The 16196-nt window shown below is 42.9% G+C and overlaps 1 protein-coding gene across 1 annotated transcript in view; it reads right to left on the bottom strand.

Moving 5' to 3' along the window:
* GCC2 (GRIP and coiled-coil domain containing 2) overlaps positions 1–15434 on the bottom strand; it is a 30344-nt gene extending 14910 nt beyond the window's left edge. Inside the window, exons 1-9 of the mRNA XM_081002909.1 lie at positions 15326–15434; positions 12044–12106; positions 10955–11039; positions 10556–10623; positions 8816–8920; positions 5249–7705; positions 4005–4065; positions 3478–3578; positions 471–569 (exon numbers count right to left, since the gene is read on the bottom strand). Of these exons, the coding sequence (XP_080859035.1) occupies positions 471–569; positions 3478–3578; positions 4005–4065; positions 5249–7705; positions 8816–8920; positions 10556–10623; positions 10955–11039; positions 12044–12106; positions 15326–15331 (3045 nt within the window). The 5' untranslated portion in view covers positions 15332–15434. The remainder of the gene's footprint in view (positions 1–470; positions 570–3477; positions 3579–4004; positions 4066–5248; positions 7706–8815; positions 8921–10555; positions 10624–10954; positions 11040–12043; positions 12107–15325) is intronic.
* Between the last annotated feature and the right edge of the window lie 762 nt (positions 15435–16196).

Raw genomic sequence — 16196 nt, 5'->3', positions numbered from 1 at the left:
CACGTGGGGACTAACATCTGAGTCAATTCACACACAGAAACTAGGGTTACCATGCAATGGGTAAGGCAGATCTATAACTGAGTCCTTGCCTCTGCTTTTTCCATTCCGTTAGATAGAATGGAGTTTGGGATACAAATCCTGACCATTTTTGAACTGCCCTGCTTATAAACAGCAACAATAGGTTCGGCAGGATCCTTCTGTGAGTTTTGTGCCATTTTTAATGGGAAAACAAATATGTAAAAATAAATAAATGATGTAAGAGCGAAACACCTTAGAAAAATCCACACTAACAAAGCTGTAAGCAGAGGGTTTTTGGGCACAGTGCTGTCCACTGCAAACACAGCCCCTGCTTATAACTCCCCGGCAGCTGAAATGCAGGTGCTTGGGAACAATGTGGGCACAAGCTCAGAGAAGCCCGAAGCGCTTCAAGCACAGCAGGAAGTGATGAAGATAAAGTAATTGTCCTTTACCTTATAGCTCTCTGCTGTCTGAATGATGTCTCCCATTGACGTTGACAGCTGCTGTCTCTCTGACTGCAATAACTTCACCTCTTCTCTAAGTGACTGTGCCTAAGTGCAAAGAAAGATATGAACCCTTGTTACTTCTACCAGTGATTGGACCCGAAGACAACCTTCTGTGAATGAAAAAAAAAGGGGGAGATTTCACTAACTCTCACCTCCCCCAAAACTTCCCACGCTACCTCCTACCTTGTTTCCTCTGGAGCATATTTTCACAGTGTGCAGTGAAGCCAGGACCCAAGAGCGACCCACTCCCTGAGCTCAGCAGACACCAAATCCCAGCCCTCAATAGCAAGCTATTGAGTTCCATGTACTGTAGATTTGAAGCTCTTTGTCACAGAGAAGCATTGACCAACCCTATTCAGCATGAGGACTATATTGTGTTAGAATTCCTGCTCCATGATTGCAGTCATGGGATTGTTGTCTTTCACATGATGGTGTATGTTTTGACATCAGAGTGAGAAGTGACAGAGACAGGATGTTTGTGTTACTGTGTTCCGTGAAGTGGGACTATTATCCTTTGTTCTTTCTCTTTGCTGTCTGATGCTAGAGAGAGAGGGAGCCATGTTGCAGTGCTCCGTGTGTGTTTATATGTAAATAAAGTACCGTATTTTTCGCACCATAGGACGCACTTTTTCCCTCCTAAAAAGCAAGGGAAAATGTGTGTGCGTCCTATGGAGCGAATGCAGGGGGGAGGCAAGCGGGAAAAGCCCCCAAGAGCCGCACACAAGCTCTGTGCGCTCTTGCGGGCTTTTCCACAGGAGGGAGAAGGGACTGACTGGCCGCATCAGTCCCTTCTCCCACCTCCCAGAAAAGCCAGGAGAAGCCGCAATCTCTTTAAAGGGGTTGTGCGGCTTCTGCGGGCTTTCGGGAGAGGTGAGGGAATCCCCCCACCTCCCAGTAAAGCCAGGAAAGCCCTGCGCAGCATCTCCGGCAAGGAGAGGCTGCACGGGGCTAAAGGGGAAGCCAAAACAGCGAGCGGGATCCATCCCGCTCACTGCCTTGGCTTCCTCCATAGCTGCGCGCAACCCCTCCGGCAAGGAGAGGCTGCATGGGGCTATGGATTCTTTAGCCCTGGGCAGCGTCTCCTGGCAAGGAGAGGTTGCGCGGGGCTAAAGAGGAAGCCAAAACAGTGAGCGGGATCCATCCTGCTTGCTGCCTTGGCTTGTGCCATAGCCCCGCTCAACCCCTCCGGCAGGGAGAGGCTGTGCGCAGCCTGTACGCTGCTCTTTGGGGCTGGGGGGAAAAATATTTTTTTTCTTGATTCCCCCCCCCCCCAAAAAAAACTGGGTGCGCCCTATGGTCCGGTGCGCCCTATGGTGTGAAAAATACGGTAGATTAGTCAAAATGCTGAGTTGCTGAGGTATGTTACGCATGATGCGCAAACTCTGCGGATCCCTAAGTGTGCCGGTGTCAGTTGGCATCGGTCGCTGTGATGTTCGGGCTGAAGAAAGCCTTTGAAGCTCCCTAACGATTGACCAGGAGGAAGAGACCATGCCAGTCGGGCATGTGTCTCTGCCAGGGTCCTACTCAAGTGTAGGCTGAGCTCCTGACATATTGACCCTCAGTCAGCCACCCCCCTGAGGGCAATATGGCAGCAGTGAGCATGGCTGCTGCATGAATACACAAACATACACTCACCACACACGGACGTTTACCACATACAAACATCAGAGTGGCAGTCACTGAGCATTCGTTTCCTTAGTCATAGATACACTATTTCTGTGCTGGCAAAAGACAGCCTGGAGTGAGGGAAAAAATGCTGCCTTTCACTCTTAAATGTATACTCACTGCTCTTTAGAGATCAGACAGAGTAGTTTATATCCTGAACAGATCTCAGGAGATAAAACCCCCTTAGATCAGGAGATAAAGCAGCGGGGGCTCAAATCAGGCCACTTCTTGTGGCTTGGCAGACAAGATGCAGCTCATAGGTCATGGGTTAGTCATTCGTGCCATAAAGAGAATGAGGAACAGCAAATCCAACCTTCCTTGCAGCTCCCAGTACGTTTCCAAGCACAATTCAAAGTGTTGGTGCTGACCTTTAAATCCCTAAACGGCCTTGGCCCAGTATACCTGAAGGAGAGTCTCCACCCCCATCGTTCAGTCCGGACACTGAGGTCCAGCGCCGAGGGCCTTCTGGCGGTTCCCTCACTGTGAGAAGTAAGGTTACAGGGAACCAGGCAGAGGGCCTTCTCGGTAGTGGTGCCCGCCCTGTGGAATGCCCTCCCATCAGATGTCAAAGAGATAAACAACTACCTGACATTCAGAAGACATCTGAAAGCAGCCCTGTTCAGGGAAGTTTTTAATGTGTGACATTTTAATGTATTTTTAATCTTTGTTGGAAGCCACCCAGAGTGGCTGGGGAAACCCAGCCAGATGGGCGGGGTACAAATAATAATAATAATAATAATAATAATAATAATAATAATAATAATAATAATAATATCTTTCAAGGAAGACCTGAACAGACAAGAAATTCCAAATGTGTGGGTTGTATTGGCTTCCAAACTTAAGTATTCACCGTAAAAGGCATGTCAACTCCACATGTGGAATTGTGTCCATTTCCCTTTTCCCCATGTAAGTACTGCCACGCAGGAAAAAATGAGATGTATGAAACAGCCATTTGGCAAAGACCAAAACCTCTCAAGTCAACGCTGAATCTACCTGCCCTGGTTTCAAGGTCTTTATAACTTCCATCTTCTCTGGCTCATATGTATCCAGTCCTCTAAAGTAGGCAGACATTTTGTCAAAACTGAAACTAAAGACTGTGGTTAGATGAGAATGGAGGCTACCAAAGTGCCACCAGCCCATTAACAATCACAAATGAGAAAACTATGGAACCATCCTACTTGGAACAACTTAAAAGCAGGCCTAAAAAGACCTGTGTGGCCCCAGAAACACATGACCAAACATCTCACGAGGAATTGGTACAAAACATATGGAACTTGATTCCAGTTACCTCTTTCCTGCTGCATTCCAGTTCTTTCCTTAATTTCACGGCAACAGCTTTAATTTTATTTCCTTTTTCTTCTTTCTCTTTCAGTTGTCTTTCCAAATTCACTGAATGAACAAACAAAACCTATTTTAAAATGTGAAGGCAAAAACATCTTTCTGAAATAAGAAATAATTCATTAATAAGTATCAGCGTCATTATATTCATTAAGCAATTAAATGTTTTTAAATCACAATAAAAATGGTCACATCCCATAGCAAGATCTATTTACACACCACCTCATGCAAATTAACCCACACATCGTTCATATGTTTTCTTTTCTTTTTTAAAATGGAAGCCATACATTTCAGGATTCAAAAGCAGCCTGGAAATAGAGGACTCACAGACCGAACACCCTATTTTGTCTTTATCAGAGCAAAGTATCTCCAGAAGATGCAACTTACTGCAGGTTGCAGAGATGAGACGGAAACAAACATTAAATACTCAGTAATTATTTACACAGCAGCAAACCTGGTAAAGAAATATATATATACCCATTTTTTCTGCTTCTGATAACTGCTGGTCATCTTTAGCAGAAGACTCCTCGACAGAAGCCTGCATTGCAAACACAATAAATTAGATGGACAGCTTGATCCTATCACTGAATGTAACTCATCTAAAGTAAGAGAGACAGGGCTTGTCCCAGAAATGCCCTCTGAGAAGCACTTATTGATGCAATTTTCTCTCCAAACAGTAGAGCAGCGACACAGATGTCTGCTGCTGCTTGGTGGTGGGGTTCCCAGAGACAAAGCAAAGTGACCTGTGGTGTCACTGTGACATCACAATGGAAGCTGTTGAGGCTGATTCCTTCATTCTGCTTTGCTCGGTGTAACACTGGACTCCTAAGTGTTAACAGGAGTTCCTAGTTACATCTGCTATTTGTTTCCAGAGGATAAAGACAAGCAGATAAAACTAGGAAAGGCTCCAGTAAGAATGATATCACCTTTTAAGATCCAGCGATACATGTCTTTTCTAATTAAAAATGGCACCATTGGTTTCTCTCTGATCCTTTTCCTCCTCAGACTAGCTATTTTATTTATTTACTATTAATATTTCTTTACTGCCCTATGAGCAGAGCTCTTTGGGCAACAAGTTTCTTCTTGATAAGGCAATGACAGAACATCCCTGAAGCATTATTCACTTGCAACAACCATCTAGCTTCATTGCTTTATCACCTCTAAAGTGTCTCAAAGTGAAGAATACTAAAAGTCTTGAAGACCCTAGCTCACTTTCATTTTCTAGAATTTTGGGGGGAATTCAATAAAGAACATAGAAGTTTCACCCTTGACTACCTAACACAATCTTAAAATGCATTTAGTGGCACTCAAACAAGACCAAATTAACAGCTACTCTAAAATAATAGTTTTCAAGAGTTATTGTGAACTCAGGGATAATTAATCTTCAGAACACAAATCCAACCCATAACCCAGGTTCCAAATCTATAAATGCTTATATCTGGGGATGGAAGGAGGAAGCACGCTTTCACACAAGAGTTGTGTTTACTGCATGTACCACAACACTGTTATACAGGCAGTAGACAAGTCTATCACGCAAAGTTTGAAATCATCCTCACCAACCTCACAAGAGATATGAAGAGTTCAAGTTTTGTGGTATATCTTTTGCATGTAAGAGCAAAAGATTGTAACCAAAGAATTTCACAATCCCCATTACTTTCCCAAATTCTGTTCTAAAGAGGCTTGGGGGATAAATGGGAGCAATTCAATAATAAAACCCTAACCTTTAGCAAAGAAAGCTCAGCCTGCACATTTCTCACTTCCGTTTCTTTTTGCTCAAGGATTAAGCTTAATTTTTTCCGCTCCTCTTCTTGATCTTTTATTTTGCTTTCACAGAGTGCATGCTTTTCAGATAGATCTTCCATACAGACTAAAATATCTTGGTTCTCATTCCTGAGTTTTTCACTGGCGTGTTTCAGCTCCTGGATATCTAGCTGCAGGGCTTCTTTTTCAGAAACAGCCCCTTCCAACTCTTCTCTTAACAGGAGTTTTTCGTTTTCATAATCGTCCAAAAGAGATCTGAGTTCCATGCAACGAGCCACATTTTCTTCCTGCAGCCTCTGCATTTCCTCCCGTAAAAGAACGTTTTCATCCCTTTGTGAGTTCAGACTTTGTATCTCTTGCTTCATTTTTGCAAATAATTCATTCGCAGCTTGCAGCAGACCGGGTACATCTTCGCCTTCATTTTCTTCTGGGTTTGTGGAGCCCATCTGCTCAAGGAGGCTACAGAGCTGACTCATGACAAGAGATCTGAAAGCCTTTTCTTCCTCAAGTACCTTAGTCAAATGGTCTTTCTCTTCACAGACTGTTTGCAATTTCGTTTCTAAATTATCTGCTTTCTCTTGAGACGCAATCCAGCCCCGCTTTTCAGATGCAATGCTTTCCAGCTCTTTCCCTGCTTGGTCCCTGTCTTCCTTGAGCTTGTTATTTTCATCATGTAGACTCGCTACTTCAGATGAGAGGTGCACTTTATCTTGCCGAAGAGCTTCAATCTGCTGTTCCAATTCCCCCAGCTTTAGTTGGTTCTCTTCTTTTTCCACTTTCAGTTTCGCCATCAACTCCTCTACCTGTTGCTCCAATTTACTGTTGCAAAGGCTAAGAGCCTCAACCCGTTGCTGATGTTCCACAGCCGCTGCCTTCTCCTCTTTGCATTTCCCCTGGAGGCTTTCTATCATTTCAGCAGAGCACTTCAGTTTGTCTAGGATGCTATCGTTCTGTGATGAAAGCTCACTCTCCTTCTCTTCCAGTTCTTTCACTGCAGCCTCTCTTTGATGAAGAGAAGCAACAAGTTTCTCATTCTCTTCCTGGAGAGTCCCTATTTTATGCCTTAGTTCTTCCAGCTCCTCGAGTTTGGAGGAAAGTTGTTCTGTATGTTCCCGGAGCTGATTTACAGTCTCAAGGAGAACATCCTTTTCACTGAAAGCAGCTCTAAGCTTTTTCTGTAGTTCATCAACATCTGAAGCCTGCTGCTGCTTCATGGATGCAAATTCTCTGCTTATCTTCCCAGCTGATTCCCCCAATTCTGTTTGAAAGGTTTCCATCGTTTCACGCAAGCTCTCATAACCAGCAATTGCATCTTCTTTCTCCTGTAGGTGCTTCTGACATTGTTCTTTAAGATCCACTACCTGAAGAGCCAATGACTGATTTTCTCTCTCTAAACTTAATGATACTGATTGTTTAAGATCACAAATTTCCCTTCTATGCTTTTCTAACAGTTCTTCAATTTCCAGACTATTTTCTTTTATAGTCTTCTCGTGTTGTTCTGTTACTGCCTTTAACTCCGATTTTAGTTTTTCAACTACGCCACAGTGATCCTCTTTGGCAAGCTGCAGTTCGTTAATTTTGAACTCCAGATCTTCTTTTTCGTGGAAGAATTCATCCTGTGCATGCTGGATTTCCACTTCCAGTTTCATCTTAACATTGTTCATGTAGGTTAACTCATCTTGTAATATACTGTGTTGAGATTCCAGTTCTTTTAAAGCATTTTCTAAATGTCTGGTCTTTTCTGCCATTTCCGTTTCCAACTGCACATTTCCAGATTCTAGGCTGTCTACATCTTTCGTTAGAGTTTGCCTTATGTATTCCAGTTCACGCTCATATTTCTCTTTACAAGCACGCAATTCATCCTGCATGTCCTTCTCTTTTACCCTGTATTGCTCTATTAAGTTCTGCTTTAGCTGATCTACCTTATTTTGCTCCTCTTCACATGCTTTGACAGCGGTTTCAAGCTGACATGTCAACTCAGACACCTCCTTTTGGTGAGCAGTCCTCTGTTTGCCTAGCTCTTCATCTAATCTATCCATTTCCCTTTGGTAACACTGAGAATTACTTTCAATGACATCTTGCAGTTTGGCAGTTTCCTCCTTCTTACCCTCAATGGAAGCTTCCAACTGTTTCTTCAGATTCAATATTTGTTCCTCATAGGCAGCCTTAGTCTGATGGACCTCTTCCTGTAGCCTTTTAATTTCTTCTTGGTTATTACTCTGACAATTAAGCTGTTCTGTGAGCTGCTCTTGTTTGCTCCTTTCTGCAAGCAGTTCCTTTTGCAACGTGGCAATAGTTTCATCATATTTGGACTGTGTTGCTATGGTTTCATTCTTAAGACCTTCGATTTCTTTCAGGTAGTCAGTGTTCAACTGTGCAAACTTCTTCTGCAATTCTCCTTCCTTAGCGAGAGCAGCCTAATGATAAAATATTCAGAGCATATATGCATATTTTAATCATTTTGTAAGTGCATACCCAATTTACAGCACTTAAAATATCAAAATCAAACCGAAACCCACCCAATACCCATCCTCACTCCCCAATCCCATCTGACAGAGGGAACAATCTAGGAATAAAGACAGACACAAAAACATGTATAGGAGATCTGCACAACTGGCTTAATTCATCAACATCTGCCTTCCCATCCAAGCTGAAAACACATTTCTTCAATTAAAGGCAAAATACAAATCTGACCTATTACAAAATAGGATTTCAAAGGTTGCCCAAGATTTACTCTCAGTCTGCTTAAATAATATATATTTTATCTACTTTATTGCTCTCCATTCCATTCACAAAACTGAGCATGCAACTTCCAACTTAAGTAACTGTGTGCCTTATAGCTAATGGCAGTTGTCATCTCTTAACTGACATACATACCAGAAAAAGCAGCAGAACACATTTTACAGACGAAAAGAATTTAAACCATATTTTGTTCTTGGTGGCAAGATATACTTCTGAGAGATTTCTAAAATGGGAAACTTGAGAGGCCAGATAAATGAGAAGTGTTTCAATTGTTTAATGTTTTGGAAATATCTTAATACTCCATCTGCTGGGAATAACACTTGTGCCACCTCATATGTCTAGGCACTGGCAAGAGCTCTGGTTGTTGTTGTTTTTTTAAAAAAAGATGTTTAAAGCAATTTCCAATAAAAGGTTGAGAGATTAGTAAGCCTTACTGCAACAGAACCATTGGCCCACAGATAGCTAATGTGATGCTCTCCAGTTGCTGGACTACAACTTTATCATCCCTGGCCACTGGTTGTGATGGCTGGGGCTGATGGGTGTTGTAGTCCTGCAACGTCTGGAGGGCACCACATTAGATATCCCCAGTCTATTGAATATCTCTTCCCTAGAGAATACACTCGTATCTGCTGTGCCTCCCTGTTTTAGGATCAAGGAAAGGGGCAGTGCACTTGTGAACTTGGAATAGAGACACTTGTGAACTTGGAATAGAGCCAAAGGGATTAAAAGACAGGAAAGGCTCTCTTTGACAGAAATATATTAAATAAGCTAGAATTAGGGAGTACCTCTGCTTCTTGTTGCCTTTTCACATTTTCTTTTTTCAGAGCTAGACACTGCTGCTGGACTTCAGCTTTCTCCAGAAGAACAACATCCAGCCTCTCTGTGAGGGCCTAATTTTGAAAAGGACAGAGCATGAAGGAAGAACCCACTTCACTATAAACAAAAACACAAGAGGAATTGTATTTCTTTAAGATGCTGAAAGGTGTCTCATTCTTTAATTGACATTTGCTTCCTGTGCCACAGAATAAATGGAGACTGAGAGTTCTTCAGCTGCACTCAATGGGCTGAGTTATTAACCCGCTTCAGCACCAAACCTAGAGTTTGATCATGTGTCAGAATCATGGGCTTGATCCTCAGGCTCCATTTACATTAAAACCACACAGATATTCACTCTAAAGTTAACTGAGATATAATTTCTTGTCTGGAAAGTCATCCTTAGACAGAAAGCATTGTTAAATCAATCAGAACCTGACCAGGGATATACTCATGGCTCTGACTGGGGCAGTTCTGGGGCTACTAAGAAGTCTGGTAAAATCTAATAACAACATTGTTTGAAAACACATCCATATCTGAATACACAACATGGTTAACCTAACTATGCTCTGAAATTTCCTTTATCTGAAGCTTAACTAATGAATTTACTGCACTGATCTAGGAGAGGGGAACAGACATGGGTATGAGATTATTATAACAATCATGTAATTACTTATTGGCTGTGCTTAATGCTTACAGTCATGTGGCTGAGCATCAGATTACCATTTCCCCCTCTTCTCGGGTGTAACCACGAGAAGACTTAAAAGTTTTCACTGTCATTTTCAGCTAATTACAGTTTAGTGGTATGTCCAAACCCTAAACTGTGGTTAATCTTAACGGTACTTTACTGAAATAAGGCAGCTTGAAAGAGTTTGGTTTCAAGCACTGCACTAAACTGTGGTTAATGGAATGGAATTGAAAGCTTCCAATTTCCTCTGGTGTGGGTTAGGGGAGATGGGAGTGCACGTGTCCAAGGCTTATGAACGTAATGCTAAACCCTGACAGTTAAGCTTACGATCAAACCAAGCTTTCAGTTGCTCAGTAAATGCTGCAACAGGCAGTTATAGTTTGAGGAACACTTGTAGCAAATTGATCTTCAAATCTCATGAGATGAGAAGCAGCCCACTTTAGGAGGAAATCCAAAAAAGGATAATTTTCAATAAAACACAATGCCCTGCATTTTAACTCGTAGGTCAATGACCTGCCAGACAGCTGAGAAAAGGAGTCTCAGTGGTATGACACAGGCAGAGCTTATTTCCTTCTAACCAAAACATGCATTTACTGGAAATGAAAAGCCCTTGCACAATATATGATGCATTAATAGTATAATCCTACCACCAGTCTGTGTTGATGGCTGGGGGCATTAAGAACTGTGTGTAGTTGTCTCTCTGCTGCCGATGGAGGCTCTGCCTTGGCTTCACCCAAACACGCAGAAAGCTACTGCTGGGGATCCTTCTGCCAGTGGTAGCAAAATGGAAAGCCCCAAGAAAGTGTTCCATTTTCAGGATCGAAAGCACTGCAGATTCCCCAATGGCCCTGGTCCTCAGCCTCCTCCCCAATTACATCAGCCTGGAGCTGGCTAAGTGAAAAGTTACAATAAACTGCCCCCATATTCCACTCAAACTGGTGTGAGCTGGCAGGGCTTGGGAAGCTGCAACAGTTCTGCCACCCTACCGGCCTCAAGAGTGTTTGGTAAGTTATTTTGTTCCCACCTGAAGAATATCATCAGTTCCTCCAGCAGCAGGTTTTGTTTTCATTTCTTCAATCTCTTTCTCCAGTTCTAAGGGGAAACAGTGTTTTCTCTGAATAAGGATAATTCATTCATTTCATGTACTATTCTACTTTTCTGCAACCCCAAAGTTTCTTCTATACAGCTAATTTGGTTTATTCATGGTCCTTATTATGCCTAACATCAGCAGGAACAGATCCAAGCCCGGCAGATATTCACGCCATTTCCCCAGGATTTCTGAAAGCTTTTTTTTGGTCTCATGACTCTTATTTGTTGAAGCTAATGGTACTGGTGGGCCTTTTTTTGGACTATATGCTTCATGCAGTCTGCTATGCTGTTTTAAAATAAACGAAAATGAAAACCAACATCAGTAGGGAGGTACCTGAACATCGGGATTTCACTTTCTGTACATGCATCATTTGCTTCTTTGCAAATTTGATAAGATCTTCTCTGGGTAAAGTATCCAGCTGCAAAATTAATAAATAATGTTCTAAATAGCAGTTAAGGGTATTGAACTTCAGAACATCAAGCTAACTTTTAATGCTTGCCCTATTTCGTTCCACCAGACGAAGCTTCACAAAGAACTCTGGAGAAATATGCTGCAGTTTGCAAAGCATCCTGCAAATGTTTGATTCAACGTTAGCAGGGGCTGAATGTATTTGTCTCCACCAGACCTGCAAAGTGGTATAACCCTTTCAGAACAGAAGCAGTAAAAGAGAATTAGGCACTCAGCCCTGAAAAGCACTAGGCAACACAGCCTACAGTATCACAATAACTGTGCACTTGCTATGTTATTCTGTAAAGATGGTATCTCAAATTACTATTCCGGCTTTTTACAGCTCGAAAAGCAGTGACAATAGAATCACCTGCACTCATTTGCTAAGAAAAAAACTAGTCCACTTTAGCCAAGGGGAGATGCCAGCTCTCATAGGCTCAAGGTTAGGAAGACGCAACCTGAATTACTGCAGAACAATGATTTACAAACACATTTTCAGTTTATCTGAAGTAATTTCAAAAGAAGTCTACATATAAACATATTGGAGGCATGCCAAATAAAAAAATGGCTGACCATCTTCAGTCACACCAAAATATTAGGCTTGCCAAACAGAAGAAGCTCAGGAGGAACTATAGACTAAATTGCTGAACACTATAGAAAGCACAAACGTTTAAAAAGGTTTGTTACATAAATGAGCAATAAGGAGGAAATGAAAACCAAATATTTGAAGCATTTTTCAGAGGGCTGGTAGGTACATTTGTTTCCTGCAATAGCTGCCAGCTGTACTTGCTAAATAAACCTTTGCTGCATACAAAGATTACTTTTTAATGGCTGCAATGACTTCACTTTCTGCAAATAAAGCAGAGCCAGTTCTTGCATTTGAAAATGCAACGTTTTTTAATGCCACCTACAGACAGACCTCCTTTTGTCGATCTATTACTACTGGAACAAATTATATTTATAAGGAAACCTTACCTTTGACTTGCCTGTTGTGGATGTGGCAGGCGAAGCTGCCATTTCTTGACCGCTATCTTGCAGCTGAAACAAACAAAATTACAGATAAAAGCCTGATGCATGCAGACCATTTTGTTATTTGTTTCTCCATCCCTACACTACTATTCCACCCCAAAGTGTATTCAAAGAAGCTTACAGCAATAAAGAGACCATTTAAATCAATAACACTATTAAAGCAGATACAATGGCTATTAATAAAAAAAAAATAGCACAACATAATAGGCAAATAAAAAGGCCACTACTGCACAATCCCAGGTTAGCACACACAGAATTGCCTAAAGAGCAATTCAATACCTTAATTCGTTAAGTATTAAGTCTTCAGTGGAGCTTACTCCTTTCTAAATGTTTAGTAGTTTTCTGGGACCTGATAAGCTATTGGCTAGATGACAGGCATCTCTTGATGACAGGCTAGATGACAGGGAGTATGGTATTCTGCCTCACCTGGATCAAGCAAAAAGGAGGCAAGTTGGGTGGGTGTCAAAAGTATGTTAATGGAACACCACCCTAAATTGCCAGATGACTAATAACACAGGACTTCATGTTCACGTTAAACAGCTTGGAATTATTAGAAAAAATGTGTAGAATAGTTTACAACTTAATCTAAAGGGATACTTTTTATTTCTTTTTTTAATATTAATTTTTATTATTTTTCAAATTTTAACAAATTCATCCAAATTGTTTAAATTTAATACATTTTTTTCAAAAAATAATTAAGTTTCCCACTCCTGTTGCAAGCATATGTCCACTACATTCCTGATGTTACCACTTCTTTCTTCTTTGATCACCTTCTCAACCTTCTACTAGTTTTAATCCACTTTCATCGCCACCCAATCTTGTTACCTTGTAATCAGCAGCATTGTTGTTTCCAAAACATACAAACATCCATTTTTACATGCACAAAAGGATACTTTTTATTTGTAATCTCAGGAATGAACAGATAGTTGTGTGTTTATGCTAACCACTAACAACCATTCAGTATATAAACATGGCATTCATATTTTCTAATACTTCACGACAACACGAAGAATAAAAATGTTTCCAAGGCCTAGTCACTACAATTACAAAGCTACCTTTGCTAAAGGAAGATGTAGTTTATCCACCCTGTTTCATTCCAGTGTTCGAAAGCTGAATTCATAGTGCCAGCAGATGTTTAGGGCAATGTTCGAAACTCCCATTGTTCTAGGTGCATTTTGCAACAGGGAATTTAATTGGTGCAAGCAGTTTCTGAGCCTAAGAGTTCAGACTAAAACTGCGGAGTGGAAGGAAAGGAACTTTTTCTGCCTCCCCACTTCCAGCTACTCTCTGAAGACTGGAGAAGAGACCCTCTTAAGAATATTAGGGGGGTGGGCAGGGGAAGGACGAGACTATGTGGAAAATGAACATAATTTTTCAGCTGCAGTTCATTCATTTTCAGCTTTGTATTCTTGTTATAAAAAAGCACGCCTAGACATTCCATTGCTGTGCCCATAACCTAGGTTTAAGCTTCATATCTCACTTTCCAACACTGGTTTAGGGCTGCCATCTCTTTTCAGCCCTCATTCTGTGTCTTTTAACAGCAGTCTGGCACACTGAGGCTTACCAAATAAATGTTCCTAGCACAGACGTAAAGTGATGGGAATTACACTCAGCATCCATACAGTGCTTTATGGTGTTCACTGTGCTTCATACACATCTCCTCAGTAATCTTTTCTCCATACTGTGGATCTATAGGAGTGTGTTTGTTTGTTGCTAAGAGAGCCTTTACACTTACCTAAAATCACCTAAGGTTCAAAATAATTTTTAAAAACCACCACACACTAAACCAAGTTCCTCTACTTGCACTCTCTGAGACGCTGTACCATACAGGTAACAGTTTGACGGATTTGACTTCCGCGTATATCAGGCTGCTGCTTTAAAAGCGAAGCAGCAGAGGCCAATACGAAGTTCATAGCCTTACATATACCACATTTGGGGGAGGGAGTCAAACCTGATTAAGAGGTGCAATTCTACTCAGGTGTGCTTAGAGGTAAGTCCCATGCAGTTCAATAGAACTTATTACTGGAATTCCGAGGATTCCAGTCCTAGCATCCGACCAATATTATTAGCTTTTGGAGGTCCAGCTCTGAGGACCTTCTGGCAGTTCCCTCACTGCGAGAAGTGAGGTTACAGGGAACCAGGTACAGGGCCTTCTTGGTAGTGGCGCCCGTCCTGTGGAACGCCTTCCCATTAGATGTCAAGGAAATAAACAACTACAGTCATACCTCGGGTTACAGATGCTCGGGTTGCGCAGCACGCCGAACCCAGAAGTACCGGAACGGGTTACTTCTGGGTTTCGGCACTTGAACATGCGCAGAAGCACTACATTGCGCTTTGCGCGTAAGCGCCAAATCACGACCGGTGCATGCACAGACGCGGTGCTGCGGGTTGCGAACGTGCTTCCCGCACGGATCACGTTGGCAACCCGAGTGTCCACTGTACCTGACTTTTAGAAGACATCTGAAGGCAACCCTGTTTAGGGAAGTTTTTAATGTTTGATCGTGTTTTTAATATTCTGTTGGGAGTCGCCCAGAGCGGCTGGGGAAACCCAACCAGATGGGCGGGGTATAAATAAATTATTATTACAGTCATACCTCGGGTTGAATACGCTTCGAGTTGCACGTGTTCGAGTTGCGCTCCACGGCAACCTGGAAGTAACGGAGCACGTTACTTCCGGGTTTCGCCGCTCGCGCAAGAGCAGACACTCAAAATGATGTCACGCACATGTGCAGAAGTGGTGAAAAGCAACGTGCGCGTGCGCAGACGTGCCGTCGCTAGTTATGTTTGCTTCTAGATGCGAATGGGGCTCTGGAACGGATCCCGTTTGTATCTAGAGGTACCACTGTATTAGTGCAACTCCTGTGTTGGGGGGGGGGGGAGAGACCCGTCTGAACAGGGATGGTTTGGGTCAGATGCCCACCTATCATGCATGATCTAGCTGAGATCTAGTTGAGGCGGTTTGGACTAAATGACCCTCGGGTGTCCCTTCCAATTCTACGGTTCTATGAGATTCCATGCCCCTGGAAAAAACAGGAGACGAAGCCAAACCAGGAAGCCGTCACCACAAACCCCGGGTTAGCCTCATCCCCTCGCTAACCCTCCACTTGGGAAACGGGGAGAACCCGCAAGTGGCGGAGGCCCCTCTATGAATGAGGGCTGAGCAGGGGGAAGCCCAGGGCCCACGTCCGCCGTTTCCCCCCACCCCTCGAGTCCCTCTCCCCGGTTTACCTCCATTGCGGCGGAGGGAAAGCGAGGCTCGTTTGCTCCCTCAGCGCCTCAGCTGGCAGCACTTCCGCCTTCGTCACCGGCTCTCCCACCGCGCGCACCTCTGACGTCAGCGAAACGAGGAAGGGCTTGACCAGCGTGACGGCTCCCCGCCTCTTCTTGGGTCGCCGTGGCAACCGGCCCGCAAGCCACGCCCCTTCCCCGCGAGTTCTTTTTCTCTTTCATGACATTGGAGAGGAAATACCAGGGGGAGAGGAGGAGGGCGGCCAGAAAGGCTGCATCAACACCGTCCCTGAAAGACTTGGCTGTATAGTTTTTAAAAGAATAAATAAATCTCCCACCAACCTCTTCAGTTGCTCATATTTGCTTATTTCAAAGTCCTTTTGATTCTTGGAATGGATCAGACCGCGAACACACTTTTTAATTAATTTATTAAGCTTTTAGTAAAGATTTTCCTGTGCTGCAAAACAAACAAATAAGTGGGGGAAAGTCATATCGTGGAACAAGGTGGAGCAATGATCGCCTTAACAAAAAAAAAGCCCTCGTTAAGTGTACAGCACAGTAGTTTAAAAAGCGTATAATGGGCGGGGGGTGGGATATGGGACCACAGAAGGGTCAAACGCAGCTCTAAGTTTTACAAGGAGCTTTGTCCCACAGTACTGTATAATATAATATATTATTAGGGACGCGGGTGGTGCTGTGGGTTAAACCACAGAGCCTATGACTTGCTGATCAGAAGGTTGGTGGTTCGAATCCCCTCGACGGGGTGCACTCCTGTTTCTCAGTCTCTGCTCCTGCCAACCTAGCAGTTCGAAAGCACGTCAAAGTGCAAGTAGATAAATAGGTACCGCTCCGGCGGGAAGGTAAACAGCGT

The sequence above is a fragment of the Podarcis pityusensis genome, assembly GCF_964106645.2.
Source record: "Podarcis pityusensis genome assembly, chromosome: 4".
Lineage (NCBI taxonomy): Eukaryota > Metazoa > Chordata > Lepidosauria > Squamata > Lacertidae > Podarcis > Podarcis pityusensis.
Note: the sequence above shows the minus strand (reverse complement) of the source record. Positions and strands in the feature narration are given on the sequence as shown.